Below are 26865 nucleotides of genomic sequence, written 5' to 3'. Positions count from 1 at the left end.
TCCGTGGCATGGTCCTCACCGAGGCACCAGAGGAAGGTGTCGTGCGGGTCTGTCAGCGACATCTTGGAACCGCAGTCCCGACACTTCTTGAAACCCAACCACGGGGTAGAAGACGAAGACATAATGGAAATCTTCACAAACTAAGAGGTTCGAAGAACCGAAAGAGTAGAACTCAGAAGAACCGAGGCGCGCCAAGATCTACGAAGCGAACACGTTTGCGGAAAAAACAGAACCGAGGCTACGGGCGTCATGCGTCCTACTTAGAACATCCGGTGACGTCGGCTTGATGAAGGCCCTCAAGGACAGCGTATCGACGTCATTGACGCAGAACATTTTCCGAAGCAGCACAGCTGTGATGATTACCTGTCATAGATATGGAATACGTCGGAGGACCCAATCCCCTCGAAGGGCGAAAATGTAGATGAATCAAGGAAATGGATGGACGAAACCGGTGAAGTATGTGGATGGAACAGGTGAAGTATGTGGACAGAATGGGTGAAGTATGTGGACGGATGTTGGGCAGAAACCTGTGCAGTTCCCTTAGGGACCACTGCAAAAAGTTTAAGACCACAGGAGTAAGCAGTAAACCCAATTGGTAGCAGTCTGCACCACCCAGATTTACCTGGTAGCTGTGGCTGAGCAGTCAGACTTCTCTCAAGAAGAGTTAGGCAGTATGGAACAAGTTACTTACCTGTAACTGTTGTTCTCCAGCATGGGTCTGGCATGGATTCACATGCTCATGAATATTCCCCGTCGTCAGGCTGGGAATCCTCGGTAAAGAAAAAAAAACAGTATCAGTTTCGTTTCTGATCTGTCTTTCGTAGTAATAACCAATCACTGGTCTCTGCGTCATACTGACCACAGCCAATGACTGCCGTCTACCTAAGCACCGCCTCTGGCAGCCATCTTCAGATTTTGAAGCACGTGAAGTGGCAGTATGACCAAGTGAAGAGCCGCAGAGGGGTAGGCGGGAGGGTTCGCATGTGAATCCATGCCAGACCCATGCTGGAGAACAACAGTTACAGGTAAGTAACTTGTTCCTTCTCCAGCATGGGGTCTGGCATGGATTCACATGCTCATGAATAAAGAATACATAGCAGTACACACATGCCCAACCACGGGAGGTGGCAAAGGCTCAACATTAAACATTACATCAAACTCAACATTAAGCATCTTACCTCCTCACCAGGCTCACCTCAGGCGAACAGGTTGCGCAGCACTGCTTGGCCGACCCTGGACTCCTCCCTGGAATCCCGATCGACGCAGTAGAATTTCGTGAAGGTGTGCGTCGACCTCCACGTAGCAGCCCTACATATGTCCAGCAGGGGCACACCAGAAAGGAACGCCGTGGTAGCTGCGATCGCTCTGGTGGAATGGGCTCTCGGACGGCCAGGCAGCGGTCGGTTTGCCAACCGATGACAGTACATGATACAGCCGGAGAGCCATCTGGAAATGGAAGCCTTCGAGAGAGCCTTCCCCTGATTGACAGGTCCAAAGTTCACAAAGAGTTGTGACGTCTTCTGAAAACACTTTGTGCGGTCCACGTAGAACTTCAGCGCTCTAGCCACATCCAGCGAGTGCAAAGTCCTCTCAGCCGGCGACGAAGGCGACAGGAAGAACACAGGCAACACCAAGGGTTCGTTGAGATGGAAGTCCGACGGTACCTTGGACATGAAGGAGGGGTGCGTCCTGAGCACTACCCTTGTGTCGTGAAAAGTCAAGTACGGGGCCTTGCAGGAAAGGGCCTGGATCTCTCCCACCTGTCGTGCGGAGGTGATGGCCACAAGAAATGCTGTTTTCCACGACAGAAACTTCAACGGGGCCGAGTGCAGAGGCTCGAACGGAGGTCCCATGAGCTTGGTCAGCACCACGTTGAGCTCCCACGCCGGGGCCAGAGCCTTCACCGGCGGGAACGATCTGAACAGTCCCTTCATGAACTCTTTCACCAGACGATGAGACCACAAGGACGTCCGCCCCGTGGTTCTGGTGTATCGGGAGATCGCAGCAAGATGAATCTTGATGGACGCGTGTGCCAGTCCAGCTTTGGCCAGCGTCAGCAGGTACGGCAGTACCTGGGGAGCCGTAATCCGTAGAGGGTTAATCTTCTGTGCGTGGCACCAGACAGAGAACCTCTTCCATTTGTGTCCGTAGCATGTATGAGTCGAGGACGCCCTGGCCTTTGCAAGAACCTCTCTGCAGTCGGCCGGTATGTCGTATCCTCCAAACTCTAGCGCTGCAGGAGCCAGGCCTGCAAGTTCAGCGATTTCGGGTCGTGGTGGAGGATAGCGCCTCCTTCTCTGGAGAGTAGATCCGCGTCCACCGGCAGCTTGATTGGCGGGGACGCTGACAAGTCCAGAAGGTCCGGGAACCATATCTGCCTCGGCCACGCAGGTGCGACGAGGATCATCCTGCACCGTGACCTCTTGAGCTGGTTGACGAGCCGGATTAGCAGTGGCAAAGGAGGGAACGCGTAGAGGAACAGGCCCTCCCAGGGGAACGAGAAAGCATCGCCCATGCTCCTCGCCTGGGGAAACCTGCTGGCGAACCTCCGGCACTTGGAGTTCGTCGCCGTCGCGAACAGGTCGATCTGGGGTATGCCCCACCGTCGGAAGAGGCGATCCACTAGATCCTGCCGTAGTTCCCACTCGTGGCACGCGCGCAGCTCCCTGCTGAGTGAGTCGGCGATGGTGTTTTTTATCCCTGCCAGATGAAACGGCACCAGAAACATCCTTTGGGCGACGGCCCAATGCCACAGGTCCTGCGCCTCCTTGGACAGTGCTGGGGACCTGGTTCCGCCCTGTTTCCTGATGTAAAACATGGTGGTGGTGTTGTCGGTGAAGATCCTCACCACCTTGCCCTTGAGGGACGGAGGAAAGGACCTGAGGGCCCAGAACACTGCACGGAGCTCCAGGACGTTGATATGGAGGGACTTCTCCGTCGGGAGCCAAAGGCCTCTCGCGTGCAGATTTTCGGTGTGCGCTCCCCACCCTTCCAGGGAGGCATCCGTGGTCACTGTCTCCTGGTGGTCTGGGGTCTGGAAGTCCATGCCCGCCGTCAGATGCGCGCGGGTGCCTCACCACCCGACCGCTCGGCGGAAACTCTCGTCGAGTGTGATCCTCTCCTCGAAGCCGCCCGTCGTTTGGATCCAGCGCGCGTCCAGGAACTCCTGCAACGGGCGCATCCGGAGCCTGCACATGGGAATGAGGTAGATGCAAGAAGACATCATTCCGAGGAGGGACTTGATGGACCTCACCTTGGCCGCGTCGGAAACCAACATCCGCTGTACCTTGCCCAGGATGGACCTGGTCCTTTCCTCCGACGGGGAGGCCAGAAGGGACACTGTGTCGAGCTTCGCTCCCAGAAACAGTGCGTTTTGCGCAGGTACCAGGTGGGACTTGGCGTAGTTCACGGAGAATCCCAGGTCCGTGAGAAGTTGGACGGTCCTTGCCGTGTGCTCCACGGCGAGCTCCCTCGTCTTGGCTCGGATGAGCCAGTCGTCCAGGTAGGGGTATACGTGGATCCCCTCGCGGCGCAGCTGCGCCGCCACCGGTGCAAGGCACTTGGTGAATACCCTGGGTGCCGACCGTAGTCCGAAGGGGAGGGCTTTGAACTGGTAGGGACGCCCTTGGACCACAAACCTGAGGAATTTTCGGTGCCCCTTTAGGATGGGAATATGGAAGTAGGCATCCCCCAAATCCAACGACGACAGGAAGTCTCCTTCCTCCAGCTGACCCAGGACGTGCTGGAGGGTGACCATCCGGAACTTCTGCGCCTTGATGAACTTGTTCAGACGTCGCAGGTCTAGGATGGGGCGCCATCCTCCCGTCTTCTTCTTCACGAGGAAGTATCTCGAGTAAACTCCGGAGCCCCGAAGCCTCTTTGGGACGAGTTCGATGGCGCCCTTCCTGAGCATCGCCTTTACCTCCAGGAGAAGCTGAGGGACGTGAAGCTCTTTCCTGGCCACGGGGGGGGGGGGGGACGCGCGGGCACCTTCTTTGAAACTCGAGCGCGTGGCCCCGGGCTAAGGCGTCCAGCACCCAACGGTCGGTGGAGATGGACTCCCACACGCTGACGAAGCTCGCCAGCCGGCCTCCCACCGGGGTGCTTCGGTGGGGGCCCGACCCCACGGCCGGTTCAATCCTGTTTCGACGAGGCTTTGCCGCCTTGACCTCCTTGGCGACGACGGCGGGGTCCGCCAGACTTGCCTCGTCCTCTGTAGGCCTCCTGAGACGAGCGGGCCGCTTGACGGTAGGCGGAGAAACCGCCGCCGGAACCTTTGGAGGCGCCCTTGCCTCCGCTGCTCCGAAAGGGCGTCCGTCGTTGCTGCAGAACCCCAAGGGCCCGGGCCGTCTCAGTGTCCGCTTTAATGGCCTGAAGGGAATCGTCCACTGTTTTCCCAAACAGGTTGTTCCCATTGAACGGCATGTCCAGGACTCTGGTCTGTACGTCTTGACGGAAGTCCGTAGCCTTGAGCCATCCACACCGCCTAAGGCACACGCCGTTGCCCAACTGGCGAAACCCAGTGTCGGCGATGTCCATCGCAATAGTGATGGCGTGGTCAGACGCCACCTCACCTTCCTGTAGGATCTCCAGGGCATCCGCCCTCTTGTCGTCCGGTAGGAAGTCCAACAGGGGAGGCAGTTTGTACCATAGCTCCCTGTCGTAGCGGGCCACGATAGCCAAGGCGTTGGCCGCTTTAATCGTGGTCGCTGCAGACGAGATGACCCTGCGTCCCATAGCGTCCAATTTGTTTCCCTCGCCGTCCGGTGGGGAAGTCGATGTGGAGGCCGCACCCCCCCCCGCTTTCTTCCTGGCCGCCGCGGAGACGACGGAGTCCGGGGTAGGCTGCGCCCGGAGGCACAGGGGGGCCGCGTCCGGGACCCGGTACTTCTTCTCGTACCGGTCTCTTCTAGCTGGCGTCGTGGAAGGGTTCTTGAGGAGGGCGAGGCCCTCATCCCAAATGTCGTCCAGTAGAGGCACCGCGAGGACAGTCTTCCTCTTGGCCTCGCGCCGTTGGTAAAGGAATCCTTCCTTTTTCTTCTCCTCAGGCAGAGAGGGCAGAGTTGGAAAAGCTCGGATGCCCTGGCGATCATGGAATGGAACGATCCAATCTCGTCGGGCGGAGAAGCCCTGGTGGGAGGTGACGACGGTAGATCCTCGTCGTATACCTCGTCGTCCGTACCCGTCGCTGCCGTGTCAGTCCCTGTATCATCCCCTCGGGTGGACGGGGTGGAGGGCTGGACGGGGCGCGACGGCTGAAAAGGAGGTGGAGGGTGAATCCTTCTTTTCTTGGGCGGGGGAACACCAGAAGGTCCCGGTTCAGGATCCCCCGACGGGAGAGGTTCCTCCGTCGGCAACGGTAGTCTCGTCCTTATCTCTGAGCATAAGGACTGTATAGCCAACAAAATGGCCGCCGAGTTGTCTTGCGGCGCTGGCAGAGGGGAGTCCGACGGGCGATCAGGGGCCCCGTCGGCACCCTCGACGATGTCGTCGTCACCTGCGTCGGGATCCATCCCGACGGGCCGGTCTTCTTCCACGCCAAGGCCGTGGCTTAAGACCTCGATCAGCTCTTCCTCCGAGGTTGAAGCCGAATCTACGACGATGCCCTGCCCCCCCCTTTTTCTTCCCCGCCGGGGATTTCACGGGGGTCCTATCGATGGGCACAAAAGAGGACTCCCTCCGAGGTGGCAGGGAGACTCTGATCCCCGAGGTCGCCACCACTGGTGTAGCCTCCACAGGTTGAGCCAGGGCCGCCGCGACAGTTTCGATAGAGGGCTTGGCCGGATGGATTAAGGCCTTCACCACCTTAGGTGCGCTCACCGCCTTATCCTTGAGGGGGGGGGACACTGCCTCGCTCCCCCTCCGATGGGGCCTTCGAGCTCGACCGGGGCCTCTCCAGGAGCTTCGCCGGGTGCTCGCCTTTCCTCTTACCCGAACCAGAGCGTTGGCTCGTGGCTGAAGGTGCCGGGGAGGGTGCGCCCTGCCTGGCGCCCGTAGAGCCCGACCGTTCGGCGCTCCCGGTGCCAGCGGACTCGCGGTGCTTGGCCTTGTGTTGGACCCCCGTCGCCGGGGCGTCCTCAAAGGTCTTAGAAGACCGCTCGGATTTCTTCCTCTTCTTCTCGCCTGACAGGCTCTTCCCTTCCAGCCAGTTGGCGAGACGTTGATGGCGGTCCTTCATGGTCCGCTCCGACATATTGCCGCAAAACACACAGTCCTTCTCCACGTGCGTCTTGTCCTCATGTAAGCAGTAGAGACAAAAGGAGTGTTCGTCCTCCTTAAAGACGTTCTGCAGCTGGCATCCAGGGCAGACCCTGAACAGCTTTCCGGGCGTCGAGCTTCCCTTCTCCTGGGCCATGTCCGGGCCTGAGAAGCTTCTGGAGTCCTCCAAAAGCGTAGCTCGACGAAATCTTCACCCTTGAGGGGCGCAGACGAATCCGACACGGGTCCCCGTTGATCGGATGGAGAGTCGGTGGAGCTTGAGGCTCTTTTGACCGAAAAAAATGAAGTTTTTGAGAAAAAACGTGAAAAAATAGCGCTAACGCTCGAGAGCAATAGCACGAGGATCCCAACACATGAACGTGCGGTAAAAATCTGAAGATGGCTGCTAGAGGCGGTGCTTAGGTAGAGGGCAGTCATTGGCTGTGGTCAGTATGACGCAGAGACCAGTGATTGGTTATTACTACGAAAGACAGATCAGAAACGAAACTGATACTGTTTTTTTTTCTTTACCGAGGATTCCCAGCCTGACGACGGGGAATATTCATGAGCATGTGAATCCATGCCAGACCCCATGCTGGAGAAATAGAGTATACACAATAGGGCTAAAAATACAGTAGAACAAGCAAACACTGACCAGAGCTTTGGTATAAAAGTATATAATTATTTATTTAAAAACACACTTGTGAAAATACACTGGCACTAATATATCAAGCAAGTTCAAACAGTCACTATAAGTATATACACCTCCCTATTTAATTATTCGACAAGTCTAGGTTAAGACACCACTTATTAGCAAAACAGAGATGAGCGCGTAACCGTAGATGGCACTCCAATATATTTTTTTTAAAAAGGGAGACAAAAGACAGAGTATGGAAATAACACAGTACCCACACTTAAGAAACCACAGCAAGTCAAGAAAGGCAGGGTCTACTGTAGAGCCAAAGGTTCATAGGCCAGGCCCACTCTTGGAGAGAGCAAGGCGGTATGTGCCCAAGATCACAGTGGAAATGCACTCAAAGTCTTTGCAGAAAAGTCAAAAAGAGATTGGATCAGTTCAGAAAGGCAAAGTTAACAGGTCTGAGGTCAACCCAGTTGGAGAGTCAAGGATTTACGGGACACCTTGGACAATCCGTTGCAAGGGAGACCAGGCGGGACACAGTACATGAAATGGTGAGAAAGCTCCAGCGGTGGCAGTTGTTCCTGGCAGCGGGTGCAAGTCGTGGCTTCGACCAGAGGAAGAGATGATCTCGACGTGGAAGAAAGCTGGAGGTCGTTGCACTGCCAGGGAAGAAACCAGCCACGGAGTTCCCGATTAAAAGGTACGACCCTTTTATTCACGGTAGTGTTGAAGCGTGGCTATCCGGCCGCCGGGGTGCTTGGCACGGGCGATTCGACCACGAGATGTCCAGGAAGGCGAAAGGCAAACTGGTTGGTCCCACCAGTTCAAAGGGGAGAAGACTCTCCTGGAAGAAGATCTCCTCTGTCGTCAGGGAAGTGGTGAGTTCGTACAGCAGGCCCAACCGTGGTGTTGTCGTCGTAGATGGCTCAGCTTCTCCCCTCTTTGGATTTTTTAGGTCCTGTGGCGACTTCTCAAGTTCCAGTCCCCACAGCCCTGCTTTTATGCAGAAAAACCCCCATTCAACAGCCTAGCTGTCACTCAAACATGCTAAGTGGTGAGCCGGGCGGCTCACCACTGGGCCAATAACACAAGAGTGCGACTTGAGTTGCCAAGGCAACTCAGTCCAGGGTGCCTAATCCCCATCCCACACATCCTGTAGACCCCAGACAGAGTGGCACCATTTGGAGGGCTTCTGTGCAGAAGCCCGCCAAAAAGTGGAACAAAGGGCTCGACTTGGGTTAGAGTTTCAGAGGCGAACACAAACGCCATTTTAAAACCGAGACCTGGCAAAAAGACCCAACCGGGGAATTAATATTAAATAAATAACCCAGCGGTATCTAACATTGCACCAAAAAGTGGTGCGTTTAAAATCAATGGGAAAATCCCATAAGAAATATTCTGGTGGAATATTTCGCGTGGTATCCACTGCCACCAGCCAGAAACTCGACAAGGGGGGACTGGACAGTGCCCCCTTGGAAAACAGACCCAGGGCCAATCGAATTACCCCTACCAGTACTTCCACAATATGATGGTTTGTACTGGTTCTGTTCATAATTTGAGACTAGTAAAGCCAATGGAGACTTTACATGTCCTGGGAGACAGTGTCAGTCCCAGGGTATCGAGTCCACGTTTGGGGGTCTCTATGACACCCCTGTGTTTCTGCACTGAGGGTTCTGTGTAACACACATACCAAAAACACATGAAGCCCTATGGAGTAAAAGATCCCATAGCTCATAAAACACATTCACAGTCAAAGGACATACTCAAATCATGCCTAAGAGTGGGAGAAAAAGAGTCTCATTCTTAGCAGGAGAAAAAAATAAACCCCAAAAATCCAACTAAGCTGCTAGGGGACTCCCTAGGTTTGGAAAATTAGCCTTAACAGAGAATTCTCCCTACCGGTGAAGTACGTGGACGGATGGAACGGGCGAAGTACGTGTAGATGGAAAGAGTGAAATGGGTAGAACCGGGGATGTGGGTGGACCCGGTAAAGTGGATGGAACAGGTGAACCGGGTGGAACGGAAGAAGCGTGTAGGTGAAACGGGTGAAGACTGTGGAATGGGTGAACTTTGTTTGCTTAGAACTAAGCGAGTACATACAACGGATGCAATGCACGGAACGGACAGAGGTCACGGAGTGGATACATACAAAAATGATTCAAGAGCATGGAACCGCAGTACATAGAATGGCTGCAGTGCACAGAATGGCTGGAGTGCACAGAATGGCTGGAGTGCATGGATCGGTCGGAGTGCATTTAACAGCTGAAGTGCACAGAACTACTGGAGTGTGCTTGATCTCGAGATAAACCACCTTATCACATCTCCATGCTTACTCTCCTCTTTACACCACCACTCAACTAGAACACAGCAATACTATGATGCCATTCGGTATAGCTGTTCTCATACCATCACTTGCCTCATACTCCCCATCATCCTATCTAAACACAGCTGGTTACACACCCTCCAGCCTAGGCGTTCTCCTCAGGCCTAACGCAGCCAGAGCCGGTCTGGATAACAACTGCCAGAACAAACACATACTCCTGATCTCCCAACCACCAAACCTACCGCTAAGAAGAAGCTATCACATGAATGCTACACCGCTGCACACATACCCGGTGCGCTCACGCACCTTATGACACTCTCTATTGACTCGAACTTCGGTTCCCGAGGGCGTTCAACCTACCAGTGCCTTGAGATCATAACAATGGTACATAAGGCGCTATATAAATGCAAAATGACATAACATATAGAAGAAGCAGGCTGGCCCTGAGAGTTGTGTTGGACCTTTCCACTCTCAACCTTTCCCTACCTCTACAAAAATTCAAGATGGTTACGCCAGCCCTCATTGCAGAGACACTGAACAGGGGAGACTGGATGTGCTCCGTGGATCTGAAGGACTCGTACCTACACGTCCCGATTTGGCAACCACATTGGTCCTGTCTCCGCTTCAGGATCATGGGCTGCCATTTCCAGTACACGGTTCTACGATTCGGCCTCAACTCAGCCCTCTGGGCATTCACCAGACTGATGAATGCGGTGACAGCTCTCCTCGGGGCCCCAGGGCCACCACATCTACCCATACTTGGACGACTGGCTCGTCCGCGCCTCATCTCCAGAGGCGGTTCTTCACACCTCTTCCGAACTTATGAACACACTCCACGACCTGGGGTTTACCATCAATCTCAAGAAGTCTCAGCTGCAACCCACGCAGAAGCAGACCTTCTTGGGCCTCATCTGGGACACTGGCTCCGACAGGATGTTTCCTTCAGAGGACAAGATCATGGCCATCAAGAGAGCTACGACTCACTTCCTCTCCAGGACTGTGACCTTGGCCTGGTGGTACCAACACCCACTGGGCATTATGGCGGCAGTCCTTCTGGCTGTCCCAACACGAGACTCAGGATGAGGAAACTTCAGCTGCACTTTGCAGTTTCCTGGAATCAGGAGAGGGGCTCACAATCGGAGCCTGTGGACATTCCCACGTCTCTCCGTCCGAACCTCCATTGGGGGTTGTCAGACATCAACCTATGGCGGGGCAAGCCCTTCCGGCAGCCTCTCCCTCAGGTCACTGTCACGACAGACTCCTCCCTGGAAGGTTGGGGGGCCACTCTGGACAACCAGTGTCAATGGAGTCTGGACCCAGCAGGTCAGGAGTCCCACATCAACTGGCTAGAGTTGAAGGCCATATGGCTGGCCCTAAAAGCCTGCCTCCCTCTCAGAGGGCAAGACAGTACTTATCCAGACAGACAACTCCACCAGCATGTACTTTGTCAACAAGCAGGGGGTGGGAGAGTACCAGATCCCCTCCACTGTGCAACCTCGCTATCAGCATTTGGAAATGGGTTTTGGAGAACAACATCTACCTCATCGCGGTCCACCTCCAGGGGGAAGCCCAACCTGGAGGTGGACAGACTCAGCAGACTGGGGGTGGACAATTACGAGTGGCAATTGAACAACCTGGTACTGGAGGAAATCTTCCTCAGATGGGGGCATCCCTAAGTGGACCTGTTTCCCACAACAAGAAATGCCAGCAGTTCGCCTACTGTCACTGGCAAGGCCCCATCTCCCTGGGTGATTCATTCCACCTACAGTGGAATTACATGAGGGCATACACCTTCCCGTCCACCCTCCTGGTCCACAGGGTGATCTTCAGGATAAAGCAATCGTGTCACCCGAGCGTTATTCTGTTAGCTCACTGGTGGCTGGCGAGACCATGGTTCTCCGAGCTGCTCAGCCCATCGGACAGGCCTCCCCTTCACTTACCGCTGGGCCCAGCTCAGTTCCTGATACAGCAGGGGGGCAGGGTTCTCCACCCGGTGCCTCACAAACTAGCCCTCACAGCGTGGTTCCCGAGCAAGTCACTCTGAAACACTTGAACCTGTCGCAGCTAACCTGGACATCATTTAGGGCGCCAGAAGCAAAGCTACCAGGAGCCAATACAAGAGCAAATGGTCTAGATTCCGTCATTGGGCCAGCTCTAAGGAGATCGACCTGCTCAAATGCTCTTTGGATGATGGGCTCTCCTTTTCGGCACACATCACATACTCAAGAGTGCAAGTCGAAACACGCTGCACCTACCCGGCAGCCATAGGGGCCAACAGGAATTCAGAGGAGGGTCTTTTTTCCTCCTCTAACACTGTGGTAAAGCGGCAGCTGGCGGGCCTCCACAGACTATCCGCCCATAAAGAGGCCTCACCCAGTCATGGACCTCAATGCGGCATTGGGCGCATTGGCCCACAAACCATTCGAGCCAATGGCATCCGCTGACATCAGTGGTTACCATAAAGACAGCTCTGCTCGTGGGCCTCAGCTCGCAGGTTCAGAGGTGGTCATCCGGACGCACCCTGCTTTCCAACCCAAGGTCCCATCCTCCTTCCACCTTAACAAGGAGATTGTTCTACCTACTTTCTTCTCCGATCCCAAGGATGAGCCTCAGAGTCCTGCATCACCTCGATGTCAGACCTGTTACTTGGACAGGATCAAGGATTTCCGCAAGTCGGATGCACTTTTCGTAACCTTGGGAGGGGCAAGACCAGGTTACCAGGCTTCCAAGGCCTTCATCTCGAGGTGGATGGTCACAGCCATCAAGGAGGCCTATGAGGGGCAGCATAGGCTGTTTCCGGCCAATCTGCATTCCCATGCAATCAGGGCCAAGAGCGCGGCTATTGCCTTCCAAGGCCATGTGCTGTGTCAGGTCATCAGTAGGGCGGCCACCTAGGCCACCCCCTCGGCTTTTTGCATGCACTGTCTGGCCGTTGCCTCTAGAACAGATGCGGCTTTCGGGCAGGCGGTTCGGAGAAACCTGTTTGTTTAAGGAGGGTCTCCTCTCCACCCTGGGGCTACATTCAGTTGTAATCGCCCATACAGTATGGAGGAAAGGGGACAGGAATTACTACACCGTAGTGACTAATTTACTCTTAGCCCATAGTCCCCTTTCCTCTAGACGTCCCACCATCTTCGACCCTAATATAATACTGGTGTCATTAGGCAATATTGCATATTGTCGACGCGTCAATGGGGACTGAGGAGTGGCGCTGGTGGGTGGAGTCAGGCGTGCACATGCTCCCAGGGATGCGCGCCTCTAAATTTAAAGGGGAAGAAGATTTTTTCTGGTAAAAAAGGTTCGGTCTCCTGTCCCTCGCGAGGGACGCCCATACAGCATGGAGGAAAGGGGACTATGGACCAAGAGTACCTTTAGTCAGTACGGTGAGTAACTAGTAATATACCGACTATACTAGAGAGAGAGTTGGACATTAATAGGCAAAACAAGTATCAAGCTTCTCCTTTTCAGAGATGGCAGCTGAGACATGAAGAATCATTGTGAGCACTAAGGCAGCCCTGAGAGCAGGGAGGATACAGGTGGATATGAGATAGTTCAGGGGTATAACTAACAGGCTTATCCTAGTTTAATATGCAGCAGTATATGATAATTATCAGTTAGCAAGTGGGCATTTAGAACATTAGGGAACTTTAAGTGATAGTTTTGCGATTCAAGATTAAGAATGCACAAGTTAACCATGCACAAGTATATGTATTTCAACATTAGAAGTGCACAAGTTAAGCATTGCAGGAAAGTCGGTTTATAAGCCGTGTTGGATATCTAGAAATATTACATACCAGGTAGGTGGACCGATCATGCAAATTAGGGCAGCTAGGTAAAGTCATCAAACAGACAGTTATTGGCACAAGTTAAAAACTAAACATAAGGGCACTTGGGAGCAAAACAGTGACAGTGCAGCATTTGTAGTGTATAGCAATTAACATTTGGTAGCGCAACTGAAGCATTTCAGAATGAGCATTGATGAAGTAACATGTATTTTATGGCGCATACGTATGGGTAATACACACACTGGGTGCGAAAATGCATACATTTCATGCAGCAATGTAATTGGATTGGACGGTGATTGTTACAGGTACATCAGGTGATTAGACATAGTGGTGCTGCAGATGCAGTAGGGTTGGTATGCTATGCGTGGCAGGTACCGACTAAACGTTGCATATGAGCATGCGACCTAGCCCACATACAAATGCGAAAATGCGAAGGGTAGGTATAGGGTAGGTTCCAAGAGGTATAAGTCATAGCAATGTTGCTCGTAGCGTGGAGGCGAATGGCATTAGGCAGGTGTTTGTGTTCCGAGATTAGGATGCTCAGAGATTGTGTTCCGAGCAGACTGGAAGAGTTAGCACGGGAGGGAGAGAGTGAAGGAAGAAGAGTAAGGGAAAGTCTTGAGAAGTTTACGGAACTTAACAAGATCCAGCTCAAGTCTGAGGGGGCAGGGAGGCTGTTCCAGAGGGAGGAGCAAGCTGAGGAAAGGGATATACCTCCCAGTCCCTACTTGGATAAGAACAATTTACTTACCAACTGTAACATTCTTTCGACTGGATGTTCCTCCCACATATGCCTCATCTTAGATCTTCGATATCTTGTCTCCCAGTTTTGCTGCTTTGGAAAAAAAATGTCACCGGAGTGCGCTGTGCTCGAAGCCGCGGCGTTGTAGTCCCTCGAAGGCCCCCGTCGATGGACTCCGCTGTATAACGGGTTTGAGCCGCGCCCGTTAGCTCAGTTCTGTTTTTACAGTGCTTATGGTCGCATCAGTTGATCAGGCTTTCAAAGTCCTTCGGCTCTTAAGGAAGTTCGAGTGCAACTGGCGTAAACTGTATGGAGGTTTGGGGAATACGTGGGAGGAACATCTAGTCGAAAGAACGTTACAATTGATAAGTAACTTGTTCTTTGAATGGATTGTGTCCTCGCACGAATTCCTCATCTTAGATAGGCTCCCAAAGCAGTACGAATTTGGAGGAGGGAGTACCAGAGATTTGAATCATGGACTGAATGAGGGATGGCTTTTGCAAAGAGGCCTCCTTGATAAGAGTCCAAGCAGTAATGTTTTACGAAAGTATGCATTGACGACCAGGTGGCCACCGCACACATATCCTGCACTGGAACACCCCTCTGAAGAGCCATGGAAATTGCCATGCCCCTGGTTGAATGGGCCCTCAGCCCATCCAGAGGTTCCTTTGCAGCCAATTTGTAGCACTCCGAAATTGCCAAAATTATCCATCTGGATAGAGTTCGATTAGACACTCCAAGGACCAATTTGTGTCCAGTATATCCAACAAGCAATTGGTCACTTTGTTGGAAATTCACTAGTCTTGAAATATAGAAACTGAGAGCCCTTTTTGGGTCCAGCCTGTGTAATCTCTCCTCTTTACTTGCGTGTGGAGGAGGGTAAAAAGAGGGTAAGGTAATTTTCTGTGACAGGTGGAAATCAGAGACTATTTTAGGTAAGAATTACGGTTTGACCTTTACAATGGCCTTGTTCTTAAGGAAAATGCTATGAGGAGGCTTACAAGAGCACCTGTAACTCACTCACCCTGCGGGCTGATGTTATAGCCACTAGCAAAATTGTTTTTAAAGTGAGGAGCCTTAACGGGCAAGAATGTAAAGGCTCAAAGGGGGCACACATGAGAAATTCTAAAACTAAAATGAAATCCCAGATGGGTACCTGAAAATGTGTTGGAGGTACACATTTGTTAGTCCTTTTAGAAACTGGGTAACTAAAGGCATTTTAAAATAAGAAACCTCTTCAGAGGAGCACTTAAATATATATTGCGCTGCTAAATATCCTTTTATCGTACCAACTTAGCGCCCCAAATTGCCCAAGTGTAAAAGGAAAGAAAGTACTGTAGGAGCATTACAAGAATGGATCCACATTCTTATCCTTTAACCAGTTACTGAACTTGTTCGAACAACACTGGTACAAGGATTTTGTTGCTGGCCTTCTGGCCGAAAGCAACATCTCCATTACGTCATCCAGAGGTCCCAATCCTTATATCTCACAGCCTCTCAGAAACCATGCGTGCAGGCTGAGTGTCTTGACCTCTTGATGGAGAACCCGACCTTCCTCTTGGGAGGGAAGATCCTCTCTTTGTGGAAGACATATTGGAGGGCAGATGGACATATCCAGAAGGTCCGGGTACCATGTCATCCTGGCCCAACCCGGAGCAATTAGGATCATGGATTTCCTGAACTTTCTCAACCTCCTGATTACATGAGGAATCACGGGGACTGGAAAAAACGTATATAGGAGTGGAAATTTCCAGTCCACCACGAACGCCTCCCCTAGAGCTCCTATCGGAGGAAATTCACTCGAGCAGTACAGTTCGCACTTCCTGTTGACACTGGTCGCGAACAGATCACTTGAGGAAGAAGATCTAGCTCTGCGGCTAGGTGACAGATTCTTTCTTGCATTGCCCAGAACCAGAGCTGCATTGCCTCTTTGCACAGTGGTAGTGACCCTACGCCTCCTCTCTTGTTCAGTTAGTACCTGGCCACTGTGTTGTCCGTCATTATCAGGACATTCTTTCCCCATACAGAGGGCAGAAAGGCCTTCAGCGCTAGTCTGATTGCCCTCAGCTCCAAAAGGTTGATGTGTAGTTTGGACTCCGATGGAGACCAACGACCGCTGATTGTCAGATCGTTGGTATGAGCTCCCACTTCGTGAGTGAGGTGTCCGTCACTACTGTTATCTCCAGCCAAGGTTGCCAAAAAGACTCTTCCTTGAGGATATTTACCTTGCAAGTCCACCATAGAAGATCTTGAGACACTCTGGCCGGGACTTGCAGAAGATCTGACATATGCCCCGAAAATTGGGACCACTGAGTCCTGAGGGCCCATTGAAGGGATCTCATTCTCAACCTGGCCTCTGGCACCAGAAAAATGCAGGATGCCATGAGGCCAAGCAACCTAAGAAAATCAATGGCCAGCAGCTGTTGGGCATTTTAAAACCTTGTTACCATCTGCAGAATGTGGTAAGCTCTCACCTCGCAAGGTGAGGCTTTGCCCGAGGAGGTATCCAGGACTGCTCGATGAATTGTAGTCTTTGGCGTGGAATCATTTGTGACTTCTTGTAATTGAGGGAGAAGCCCAGTCTGTAAGAAGTGGCAGGTCATGGTCAGATGTTCCCGGGCTCGTGAACTCCCTCTGATTAACCAGTAGTTCAGGTAAGGCTAAACATGAATTAGGCAAACCCCCACCCCCGCCTAAGACTCGCTGCCACCATAGCCATCAGCTTTGTGAAAATCCTTGGGGCAGAGGTCAGCCCAAATGGAGGACTCAAAACCGATAGTGAGAACCGCCAACCACGAACCTCAGGTACTTTCTGTGCTCGAGATGGATTGGCACATGAAAGTAAGCATCCTGAAGATCCAATGAAACCCGCCATTCCTGAAGTTGAAGAGCCTGAAGGATCTGAGAAAGGGTCACCATCTTGAACTTGTCCTTCCAGAGGAATTTGTTCAAATTTCTTAAATCCAAGATGGGTCTCAATCCTCTGTCCTTCTTGGAACAAGGGGAGTACCAACCCTTGTTCCTCTCCACTACAGGTACATGTTCTATTGCATCTTTCTCTAGCAGGACTAAAATCTCATGCACGAGGAACGGGTCTGATATTTTGAGAGAATTGGTTCCCGGTGGATGATCTTGAGGTATTTGTCGAAAAGGAAGGCAGTAACCATGGGTCACCATCTCTAGTGCCCAGGCAACTGACGTAATGCCCCGCCATTCGTTCAGATACCAAGTGATCCTGCCTCCCCCCGGGGTCTTGTGGGTCAAGACCTCAGAGTGGCTTTTCAGCGGCTGCAGCAGTGGCTGAGGCTGTAGAAGCTGCTGCTGGGGCTGATCTAGCACCTTTCCCTCTTCCACCATGAGCGGGTTTTCTCTGTTGGCCTCTGACTGGCCTGTCCCCTCCCTCTTCCAAAAGAGGAGTAGAAACGAAAGCGACAGCTCCTCCAGGAAAATGACCCTGCTTAGGCGTGTTGCTGAGGCTGCCTAATAGCGTCGCTGAGTGATTTAGCTGCCGCTTTAGAGGTCTGCAGCTTCTCCAAACTCTCGTCCGCCTTCCTGCCGAACAGCCTCAAGCCGTCAAAGGGCATATTGAGGAATCCTGATTTCACGTCTGGTGCAAAACCAGATTTCCTCAGTCAGACAAATCTGCATAGGACCGTGCTAGATGCCATAGACCTGCTTACATTATCAGCAGTGTCCATTCCTGACTGGAGGCATTCCTCCATAGCCTCCTTTCCATCTCTTACTATTGCTAGGAAACCATCCCGTTCCTCGCCATCCGGGATGTGTTCAGTCGCTGTCATGATGCCTACCCCCGGAGCACCAGGACAGGCCCAGCACCCCCGGGAGCAGGCATCATGCCTTCGGGTAAAAGCCCAGCGGCCCCTAATAGGGGCTCTTTGGACTTTGTCCTGGCGCCTTTGGCGCCAGGCTCATGTTGGACATCAGTCCTGGCTCATAAAAGAGGGTGTTTGGTGCACTTACCTGACGCAGACCATGCTGCATGAAGCCTCAAGCCAAATGAGGCTTAGGAGGGACTATTTAATCAAAGGAACTATTTTACTTGGGTGGGGACCGTGGAAGAATACTTACCTGGAACTTCTTCCAAGGCTATTTAAACCACGCCCGGACTGCCACACGTGCTTCGCGTTGCTCTGCATCTAGCAGCTGAACGCTCACCGTGCCTGCTCCTGCATCTTGCCTCCAGCCACTCCCGCCTCGATCTTGGGATACCTGAAAGGAAGGAAGTGAAGAGAAAAGGTGAAAACCAAGAACTTAATCTAACTTCCTACCTGTGTCTAGAACCATCACGCCAGCGATCCTGAAGATAGACATTCTTTAAAAGCATCGCGCTACTTGTTGCAGCGCCGCGCATCACTCACCTGCCTCGTGGGCTCTTCATTATCCACCGCGACCTTCTGGGCATTCCGCCACATCTCTGCACCTGCAGGGGAGAAGAAGAGACAAAAGGTGAGCAGGAGGAACAAATGAGGAAAGCCTGATTTTCCCTCACAAGACTTACCTGGCCATATTTGACGGAACCACTCATTTTGGGTCGGCGCCACTTCTTGGCCTGGTACCGCACCCCGGCCCCTAAGGGGAAAAAAGAAAGACATTACTAGAGGGATTCAAAGACATTTAAAGGGATCATTTTATCACGAACTCACCTGAGTTTATCTCCGGCAATATCCCTCGAAGCACCACTTCCACTCTGCACCTGAAAATAAGGACAGATCGCAGGTTAAGAAAAGCAAACAAAGAGAAGACTCTACTCTGGAACTTTTTAAACTGCATACTTACGGCATTTCGCCTTCCGAAACCAGTGAAGTAGCTGGTCAAATACGCGCCCCTGCACCAGAAGCAGGATGGAGAGCTCATCCATTCAAACATTAAGGTGAGCCTCCATTGGGGATTTCGGAGGTGGTCAGAGAAGAGCAAAGGGGAGGTGGGAAGCAATCACAATACTCTGCAGACAGTTAATCCCCTTTCTCCACCTACAGAAAGATTTTTCTACGGGCCAGACAAGCCAGATTTGGGGGTCCAGTTCAGTCGGTGTTTCGAATCCTGCGCATCACGCTTGAAGAGGTCACAGCAATCCAGACCAGGTCAGCGCCTCCGTGGGAGCCAGGTGAGCGTTACAGACGCTGATGTCATACAGTGGCACAGGGTGTATGTAAACCTTGCCAGAGTGCAAGTTACATTTGTAGATTTAAAGGGCCATGCTGCCCGAAGAGAAGACTTTCCAGGCCCAAGCATCAACTTTTTTCTCATCCCTATCAGGTGCTATCGAAGGGTAAGCTGACTGTCTAGTGGAGGTTGCAGCTTGTACCACCAAGCTTTCTGGCGAGGGATGCTTTGACAGGTACTCAGGATTTGATGAGGATGGTCTGTACTTCCCTATACACTTTTTATTTACTGCAGGCCCAGAGTCTGGGGTATCCCAAGTTGCCATTACCCTTTTTTGCAATGCCCTATGGAAAGGGAGGACAGGGTCCCTTTGAGGTCCCTCATTAAGGATGTCTGTCATATCGTCCTAGTCAAACCTTGGGGAAGCGGTTTTCCATCCCATGAAGTCAATGACTCTTCCCATTAGGTTTCTATACCCAGAGTTTGCAGGGTCTGGCTTCCCAAACTTTACTTCAGGGGGCAGTATCCAGGCCACTGGCAGTTTGGAGGCAATCATAAAGATCAGCCATCTTAGAGTTTGGGTCCATCAACTCCTCAGGAACCTCTTTAGTTCCAAATCTAACCCCAGCTGAAGTAACATCCTCTTCAGAGGATTGTTCCTGGTAAATAGAGGACATAGATATAAAAATGTCTTGCCTGGTATGTGGATGGAAGATCTTCTGTGGTGAATAGGGTGGCACTGATCTAGGCTTTGACAAAGGCATCGATTTTGGTATCGGAATTAAAGAATGCCTCGACAAAGGAGTCGATGATATAGACGCTGGCTTCAACGGTGCCGAGGGAGGCTTCGACTCCGTCGCGGAAGGTGTCAAAGCCATCTTCGGTGGCGGCCTCGACGTCGAAGGCTACGTCGAGTCGATATTAGATTTAGACGTGGACGCCATTTTCTCAGCCGTGACCCCCCCCCTATTTATGCACCGGTGGTTTTCACTCTTTTTTTCATGAGGTGTCGGAGAGCTTTCCCCCCAAAGACACCCTAGACCTTTTTGTCAGATCTAGCGTGCCTGGTCTTTGATCTCCCTCTGTCACTCTTGGAGTGGGCAGAGGCATGATCTTCACAAAGCTTTTTCGAGGGGGTCTGGGCCGCATTCTTGAAATCTTTTAGCATCGAAGTCCTGAAGGCCTCCCATTTTTGGGGGGGAATCGTGTTGGAAGGGTAGGATACGACCCTTCTGTCAGACGAGGAGGGAGAGGAAGAAGGAAATCTATGCCGTTGCTTTTTAGATTTTTTGGACGAAGAAGAGGAGGATTTCCTTGACCGACTCTTAGACCTCGATCTCCTCGACTCGTGTCGAGACTTTCCAGTCTCCCGAATCTTTGTCTTTTGGAAGACTTATAAGATTCCTCCCCCACCGCCAGCTTACCTTTCCGTTCCTTAAGAGCCTTGTTGGACAGAGCCTGACAGGAACCATATTCGTCAACCCGATGGTCAGGGCCCAAACACCAAAAGCAATTATGATGGGGGTCGGTAATCAACATCTTTTTTCCACACTTTTGACATTTTTTTAAAACATGTCTTGGGTGTGGATGGAGTTAAAGACATTTCGTCGAAAGAAACTGATGCGCTATTTTGTGACACAAAGCAGTGCTCGGAAAAACAGAACTGGGCTAACGGGTGCGGCTCGATCCCTTTATGCTGCGGAGGCCGATTGACGGCAGCCCTCGAGGGGCTATGACTCCGCGGCTTCGAGCACAGTGCCCTCTGGTGAAATTTCTTTTCAGAAGCAGCAACGCTGGGAGACAAGATATCTTAGATCTAAGATGAGGAATATGTGGGAGGACACAATCCATTTGAAACATTTGACCTGCAGAGAGTTGGAGCCAGAGGACCGAAGGACTACTCGGGAGGTATTTAGGGAGGGAAAGCTGGATGTAGAGAGGTCCCAGACTTCTGGATTATGTAAATGGTCTTGAATCTGATCCTTGCGGTCAGCGGAAGCCATTGTAGAGTTTTTAGGGCTGGAGAGATGCAGTCTGGGCTTGAGGCCAAGGAGAAGGCTTGCAGTCCTATTCTGGATTATTTAAGGGAGCGAAGGCCGGAACGAAGCAGATAGAGAAAGAGGATGTTGCAGTAGTCCACCCTAGAAAGAACCAGGGCTCTGGAGACATTGAGCTTCTGGGGGAAGGCGAGGAAAGGTAGAATGCCTCTGAGGAAGTGCAGCTGAAAGTTGGACTTCTTGGCAAGGTCAGTGATGTGTGGAGAGAAAGAGAGGGGTCAAAGATGATCCCAAGGTGTTTTGCCTCACAGGTGGGTGGGGGGACCCAAGGAGTCAGGAAAGTGGGGAGGAAACTAGGAGCAGGAAACAAGGAATTTAGCCTGGACTGCTCTCCAAGCTACCTTGAATTGTCCTGGCTAACTTCACAGAAGTGTTCCATGTTTCAATAACAAGGGTGGCCTCCTAAATCTCTGTTCACCAAAGCAGAGTTTAGAAATCCATTCAAGCAAGGCCCGACCAATTCAGAAGAGAAGATCTGGCTAATGGTGGTGTGACCTCAGCGAGGTGGACCGGTTGGCACCTCAACAATGAAGATACAGTGAACCAGAGGCACTTCCAGAACCAAAGCGGGGCGACAGAAGTAAGGAAAGAGTGGCACCAAATGGCAAAAGCAAGAGAGGCCCGAACGTAGCAGGAAGAACCAGCGATGTGGTCCCAGAAAGAAAAAGGTAACTGGATGCACGGTCGATGCAGTAGGGGTTTGGGGGAGAATAATGAATGCATTTGCAGAGATCATCCTCATGTCAGTAATTGTTGTAAAGCTGATCAAAGCACCAGGAGTGATCTCACTCATCTCAGTAGTTGTTGTAAAGCTGATCAAAGCATCAGGAGTGATCTCCGTCCTCCAAGAAATTCCTGCAAACCTAATCAAGACATTGGGAGTGATCTCTATCGTCCCAGTAATTTTGGTAAATACAATGAGAAGAAAGCTTAAGGAGGGGTCTCCCTCAACTCAGTAATGGTTTTAAAAATAACCAAGATGGACTAAAACATGGGAGTGATCTGCTTGTTGCAGTACCTGTTAAGAGAAAGCAAAATTGAATACGCATGGGGAGAGATCTCCGTCGCCTCAGTAATTGTTGCAAAGCCTACTAAAGTCGTCGGGAGTGATGGCCCTAGTCTCAGTAATACTGGCGAAGATAACCAAAGACTCTGGAGTAGTATCCCTATTTGCAATACTTATTGTAACAGTAAGCAAAGTAAAGTAAGCCTTGGGAATAATGTATCTCATCTCAGAAATTATTACAAAGTACACCCAAAAGTGATTGAAACCACAGAAAGTAGAAGATTGGGGGACTTTTAAATTAACTAATAACGGAGCATGGAGAGAAGTGCACATTCTAATAAGAATCATTAATCAACATTGTCCCCAAAAGCCAAATGAACCAGGAGAAGGGAGTCATTATCCTGGCATCCCAGTTCATCTTTGTTGATTCATGAACTAGGACAACAGTTGCCAAACAAATTGTCAATAAGTCTAACCAGTGGACGAGGAGAAGGGAGTAATTATCCTGGTGTGCTTAATGTTTGTGTGTATAGGAGTAGGGCTAGAGTGTGGTAGTTTTGGACAGAGAATAGGACTTTCATTTGGATAAACACCCTTACGACTAGCACCCGAGTTTTCCTTAGGAAGAGAACACCGTTTTGAATAGGGAGATTTGTGCCTTTTTTCCTTATTAGTTAATACAGAAGAAATATCACAATATCCCCTTGTCCGACTCCTTCCTCCAGCACACCACACTAGCTGCAGTGCATTGCAGCAACCAAGGGGTCAGGATCAAAAATACACTCTTAAAAGGCAGATTTGAAAATTCTTAGAAAGTTCAAAAAGGCAAGATCAATAAAAACTGCAAAAGCAGTTTACAAACACACAGACATTTGTTAAACGCACATAGAAGTCTGCCTTAGCAATGAGTTGCAGAACATATGTTTCGGCTTTTATGTACTTAAGATAGCAATTTCTGGAGATCATTAAAAATTAACTGAAATGGCAGTCCTACTTCCTTTAAGGACTTGAACTTTGAATAATTTCTTAAATATCTTGCTGGTCAAAGAGACAACCCATCACATGCTCCTGGCCTGGATGGGCTAGCAATAGGCAATCTTAAGGGCAGTTCTCTTGTTTTATGGACATACTTCAACATCAATACACGCCCAAATCGCAGAAGACCACCGTCCTTGTTCCCATCTTTAAAAAAAAAAAAGAAGGGGATAAGAGTGTGCCCTTCCAACTATTGTCCCATCGCTCTCCTGGATACTTCCAGTAAAACCTTGGCACTCGTATTAAAAAACCTGGATCTATGAATTAATGGGTCGAAGAGTAGAGATCAGAATCAATCTGGTTTTGGGAAAGGCATGGGAACCCTCTCTGAGCACCTTCATTTTATCCATTCTCAAAAAAAGGCTAAAAAGACATGTTCCCCCATGTATCTGGCCTTTACAGACCCGACCAGAGCCTTTGATAAGGTGAACAGAGAAGTTTTGAGAAAAATCAGACTTGGCTGCCTCAGGTCACTGAGCAATATCATCAGACACCTACATACTGACATCCAGGTACAAAGTCGGTTAAACTTGGGTGGTGAACTATCCGACCCTGTGCCATACTTTCTGGGATTATGCGAGTGTTGTGTACTGCCGTCAACTCTCTACCATCTATATATCAAACTTGGGCACCAGGCTAGCACAGACCGTCTCTTATTCCCCCGTGGATTGAGCATGTCCATATTCAGCATCTCATTTACACGGACGAGATTGTTCTTCTGGACTTAACTGCCCTTGGACTGCAGAGATCTTTGAATGTGTTGTCCACTTTCTTAGCAGACCTACATTTTGAACTAAATGTGTTTTAAACTAAAATAATCACTCTGTAATCCAAAACGAGAAGTACAATGAAATGCTCATGGTTTCTAAATGATTACAAATTAGCTAGGTGTTACAATTGCAGCGCAAAAAGGACCTTGAAAGACTACTTATCCAAAATCATAGTTTACTCATCCCCGCTTCGAAAAATTGATTTTAAGTATGGGAATATTCTACACTTCAAACAAAATATTATAAAGGCAAAGTAGTGCCCTGTATTACCTACGGAGACTAATCTAGACGGTCATCCATCCCATGGTCAAAGATCGTAGTATGTATTTGGAAAACAACCCTACATTTACCTAAGGGAACTCCACAATGCGTTTCGAACTGGGTTTACTTTCTCTGGAAGACTGGATTACATGGAAACACCTTTCGATATTTGTAAAAATTACACTGCCACAGCCAGAATCATTATTTTGCATGACTAAATCCTCTTGCCAGTTTCTAGACAAGTTGGTGGCCACTTCCATGGAAATCCTGGTAAAACTTGACTCGCAGCACTCCCCCCTTCTCCCCCTCACCCCCCAACCACCCTGCATAGCTCTGCCAGAATCCTACTCTTGTGAAGAAAAAGCTATGGAGGTTGGATTGGATTTAGACTATAGATTTATTTATGAAAATCCTACAAAGTCTATGCATATACTACCACTATAGAGAAACCTTTCAACATTATTCTTCCATAACTAAAGAAATTCCCTAATAGGAAAGAACGAGCAACCTTATTTCGCTCAAGGCTTAATCTTAGGCCTACAATGGAAAATCAGAGAATTCGACAAATTACTAGCGAATTAGCAAGCAATTGGTTATTTATAACGCACTTAATACCCAGAGGTTTCCATGCGCTAACCCGTGGAATCGAACTTGTGCTGCTTTGCGTCTTGCTTCCAAGGTGAGCGCATTGTCCCTGTGCTATCCTCCTGAGATTGAAACACTTACAACATGCTCCTTTCTAAATGACACTTGCTATGTTTTTTTACACAATTCAACCCCATCTGCTTTTATTAATCTTTGGTATAGAATTTTAGAATACCCCTTTATCAATTCCAGCCTTAAAATTTGGGCAATGGGTTTTTAATAGGGTAGAAAAATGCAGTGGTTTTAAACTTGTAAAAACAATCAAATCTGCTAATTTAATGTGTGAAAGAAATAATTGTTTGGCTTTTTTTCATTCTCTTCAGCTTTGTAACATATAATGAATGTGTATTGTAAGCGATAATTGCAAGGTGTATACGTTAAAAGATTGAAACAAAACAAAATTGTAAGCTATTGCTGAAGTTTAGGTTAGATGTTCACCGCCCATTCTTTTCAAATGTGGGCAAGTGACGTATGTGGCTGGAACTTTAAGACCTGATATTTTGCACCCTGATGTAGATGCATGTATGTGCCAAATGTAATTAGCAAAACCTAAAATGTAGGCCATCTCTAGGTCTTTCAGTGATATTTCAACCTGCTGACACTTAGAAGTCGGGACCCACCCGCTACAAAAGATTTTCTTTTTGCCATGACTTAAACCCTGACTTTTGGAGGTTGGTAAATTCTTTTGCTTTAGTTTCCTTGCTTAGGTCATGACTTTTGGAGGCACTGGTCAGCCCGTATTGCTACCAAGGGAACACTGCCCCCTTTGCGAGATTCTTTTGTTTTACTGGATCACAAAGATACAATGTATCCCTTTTTCTTTGTAACACTTGGTACATTTAACGATGTGTCCAAGACAAGCTGGTTGCAGTGGGGAGTTTGCTACTGTGTTTGAGTACCATATACTCAAAATGGTCATGCCACTCATGTTCCTGTCCTTTGGCCATTTTGCCCTTTGGCCTTCCACCTGCCTTCGCAAGTTTCCTGGGGAAAGCGGCAGTGTGTGCATCCTGGCTGGATGTGGGTCTTTGGATTGTCCTGTCCCAATCTGCTTTTCAGAGTGTGAACATCTGTTGCATGGCAGATATGGGGCAAGTGACTGTCTAGGATTGGACAAACTTTGGCAGTTTGAATGGTGCAAACCTTTGCCACTTGGGCAGCCACCAGCTTGAATTTGGGATGAAAAGAGCCGTGCAAGCCATTCTTCGATTGTTGTTTGGAGCCAAGAGCTTTACCAAGAGACACAGTCCACTCAAGACCAAAAACCTGCCCTTTGGAAACAACCCTCATTGCCTCCAGCCAAGTCCCAGTCCCTTGCTGGTGCTTAGACGCGTGGGCTGGTGAGACCAAGCAATCTGGACCTTTGCATAATTCTGATGGTAGCTTATGCATAACATTTCTTATTTCGCTCCAAATACTTCAAAATTAAATGAAATGTAACATTTTATTTGTGCTTCACAGAGAGCTAAACAATTCGACTGAAAGCTACCCCCTTTCCACATGACGTTTAGCTGGCAGTCTGAAAACATATACAAGAAATTTGAACAGCTCCAGTCTTACCAAGGATCTTTTTGCCTCTGGAAGAAATTGCCCAAACTCCGATAGGAGGTCTTCCTGCCCCCTGAAGAGATTGGCTACATCAGTAAAGACCTCTTCCTCCGACATACCCCGAAAAGGCCGACTTTTGGGATTAAGCTGGTCTTTCTAAAAATATTAAAAGAAAAGTTGGTTGGGAATTGAAGAGTCATGGGTAAATGGTTCAAGCAATAGAGGGGGATAACAGGAGGAGAGGTTAATGGAAAGAGGGGGAAACAAAAACAGATTGGACGAGGCAGGAAAGTGGGGAACGATGAGGAGGGGGACAAAGGAGAGGGGGACGCAACAAAAGAGGAAAGAAACGGGAAGTAGAGAGCAAGAGAATGAATATCAGCACATCTGTTATCAGTTTATAGGACTACACATTAACTTGGGGCAATGTGATAAGGACATGAAAAGGTCAGTAATATAAACACGTAGAATAGAGAACTACATTGTCTGTTGACATCTTTTATTTCAGCATGAGCCATAAAAAGAACATACAATATGTAAAAACATTTCCAAAAACTCGATCATTCTGGAGGTGCTATTACCATGTCTTAATAAAGACAATGATAAAAGTCAATACAACATACGTTAAAACAAAATATTAACAGACTATGCAAACGAGAATGCATGGTATTGATCTTAACTCTTATTCTATAGTTGCTCAGCCCCCGGCTACCTAAAGACACAGGGACACT

The 26865-nt window shown here is 49.9% G+C and overlaps 1 protein-coding gene across 2 annotated transcripts in view; it reads right to left on the bottom strand.

Annotated features, from left to right (window-relative positions):
- Positions 1-26865, bottom strand: part of SIN3B (SIN3 transcription regulator family member B) — a 1409802-nt gene that overhangs the window by 1134793 nt on the left and 248144 nt on the right. For both annotated transcript variants that reach the window (XM_069649207.1, XM_069649206.1), the window contains one exon: positions 26147-26290. In XM_069649207.1, coding sequence (XP_069505308.1) covers positions 26147-26290 — 144 coding nt within the window. The remainder of the gene's footprint in view (positions 1-26146; positions 26291-26865) is intronic.

This window comes from Ambystoma mexicanum, chromosome 1p (assembly GCF_040938575.1).
Source record: "Ambystoma mexicanum isolate Mex_15411 chromosome 1p, UKY_AmexF1_1, whole genome shotgun sequence".
Lineage (NCBI taxonomy): Eukaryota > Metazoa > Chordata > Amphibia > Caudata > Ambystomatidae > Ambystoma > Ambystoma mexicanum.
The sequence above is the reverse complement of the archived record's forward strand: the minus strand, read 5'-3'. Positions and strand labels throughout refer to the sequence as shown.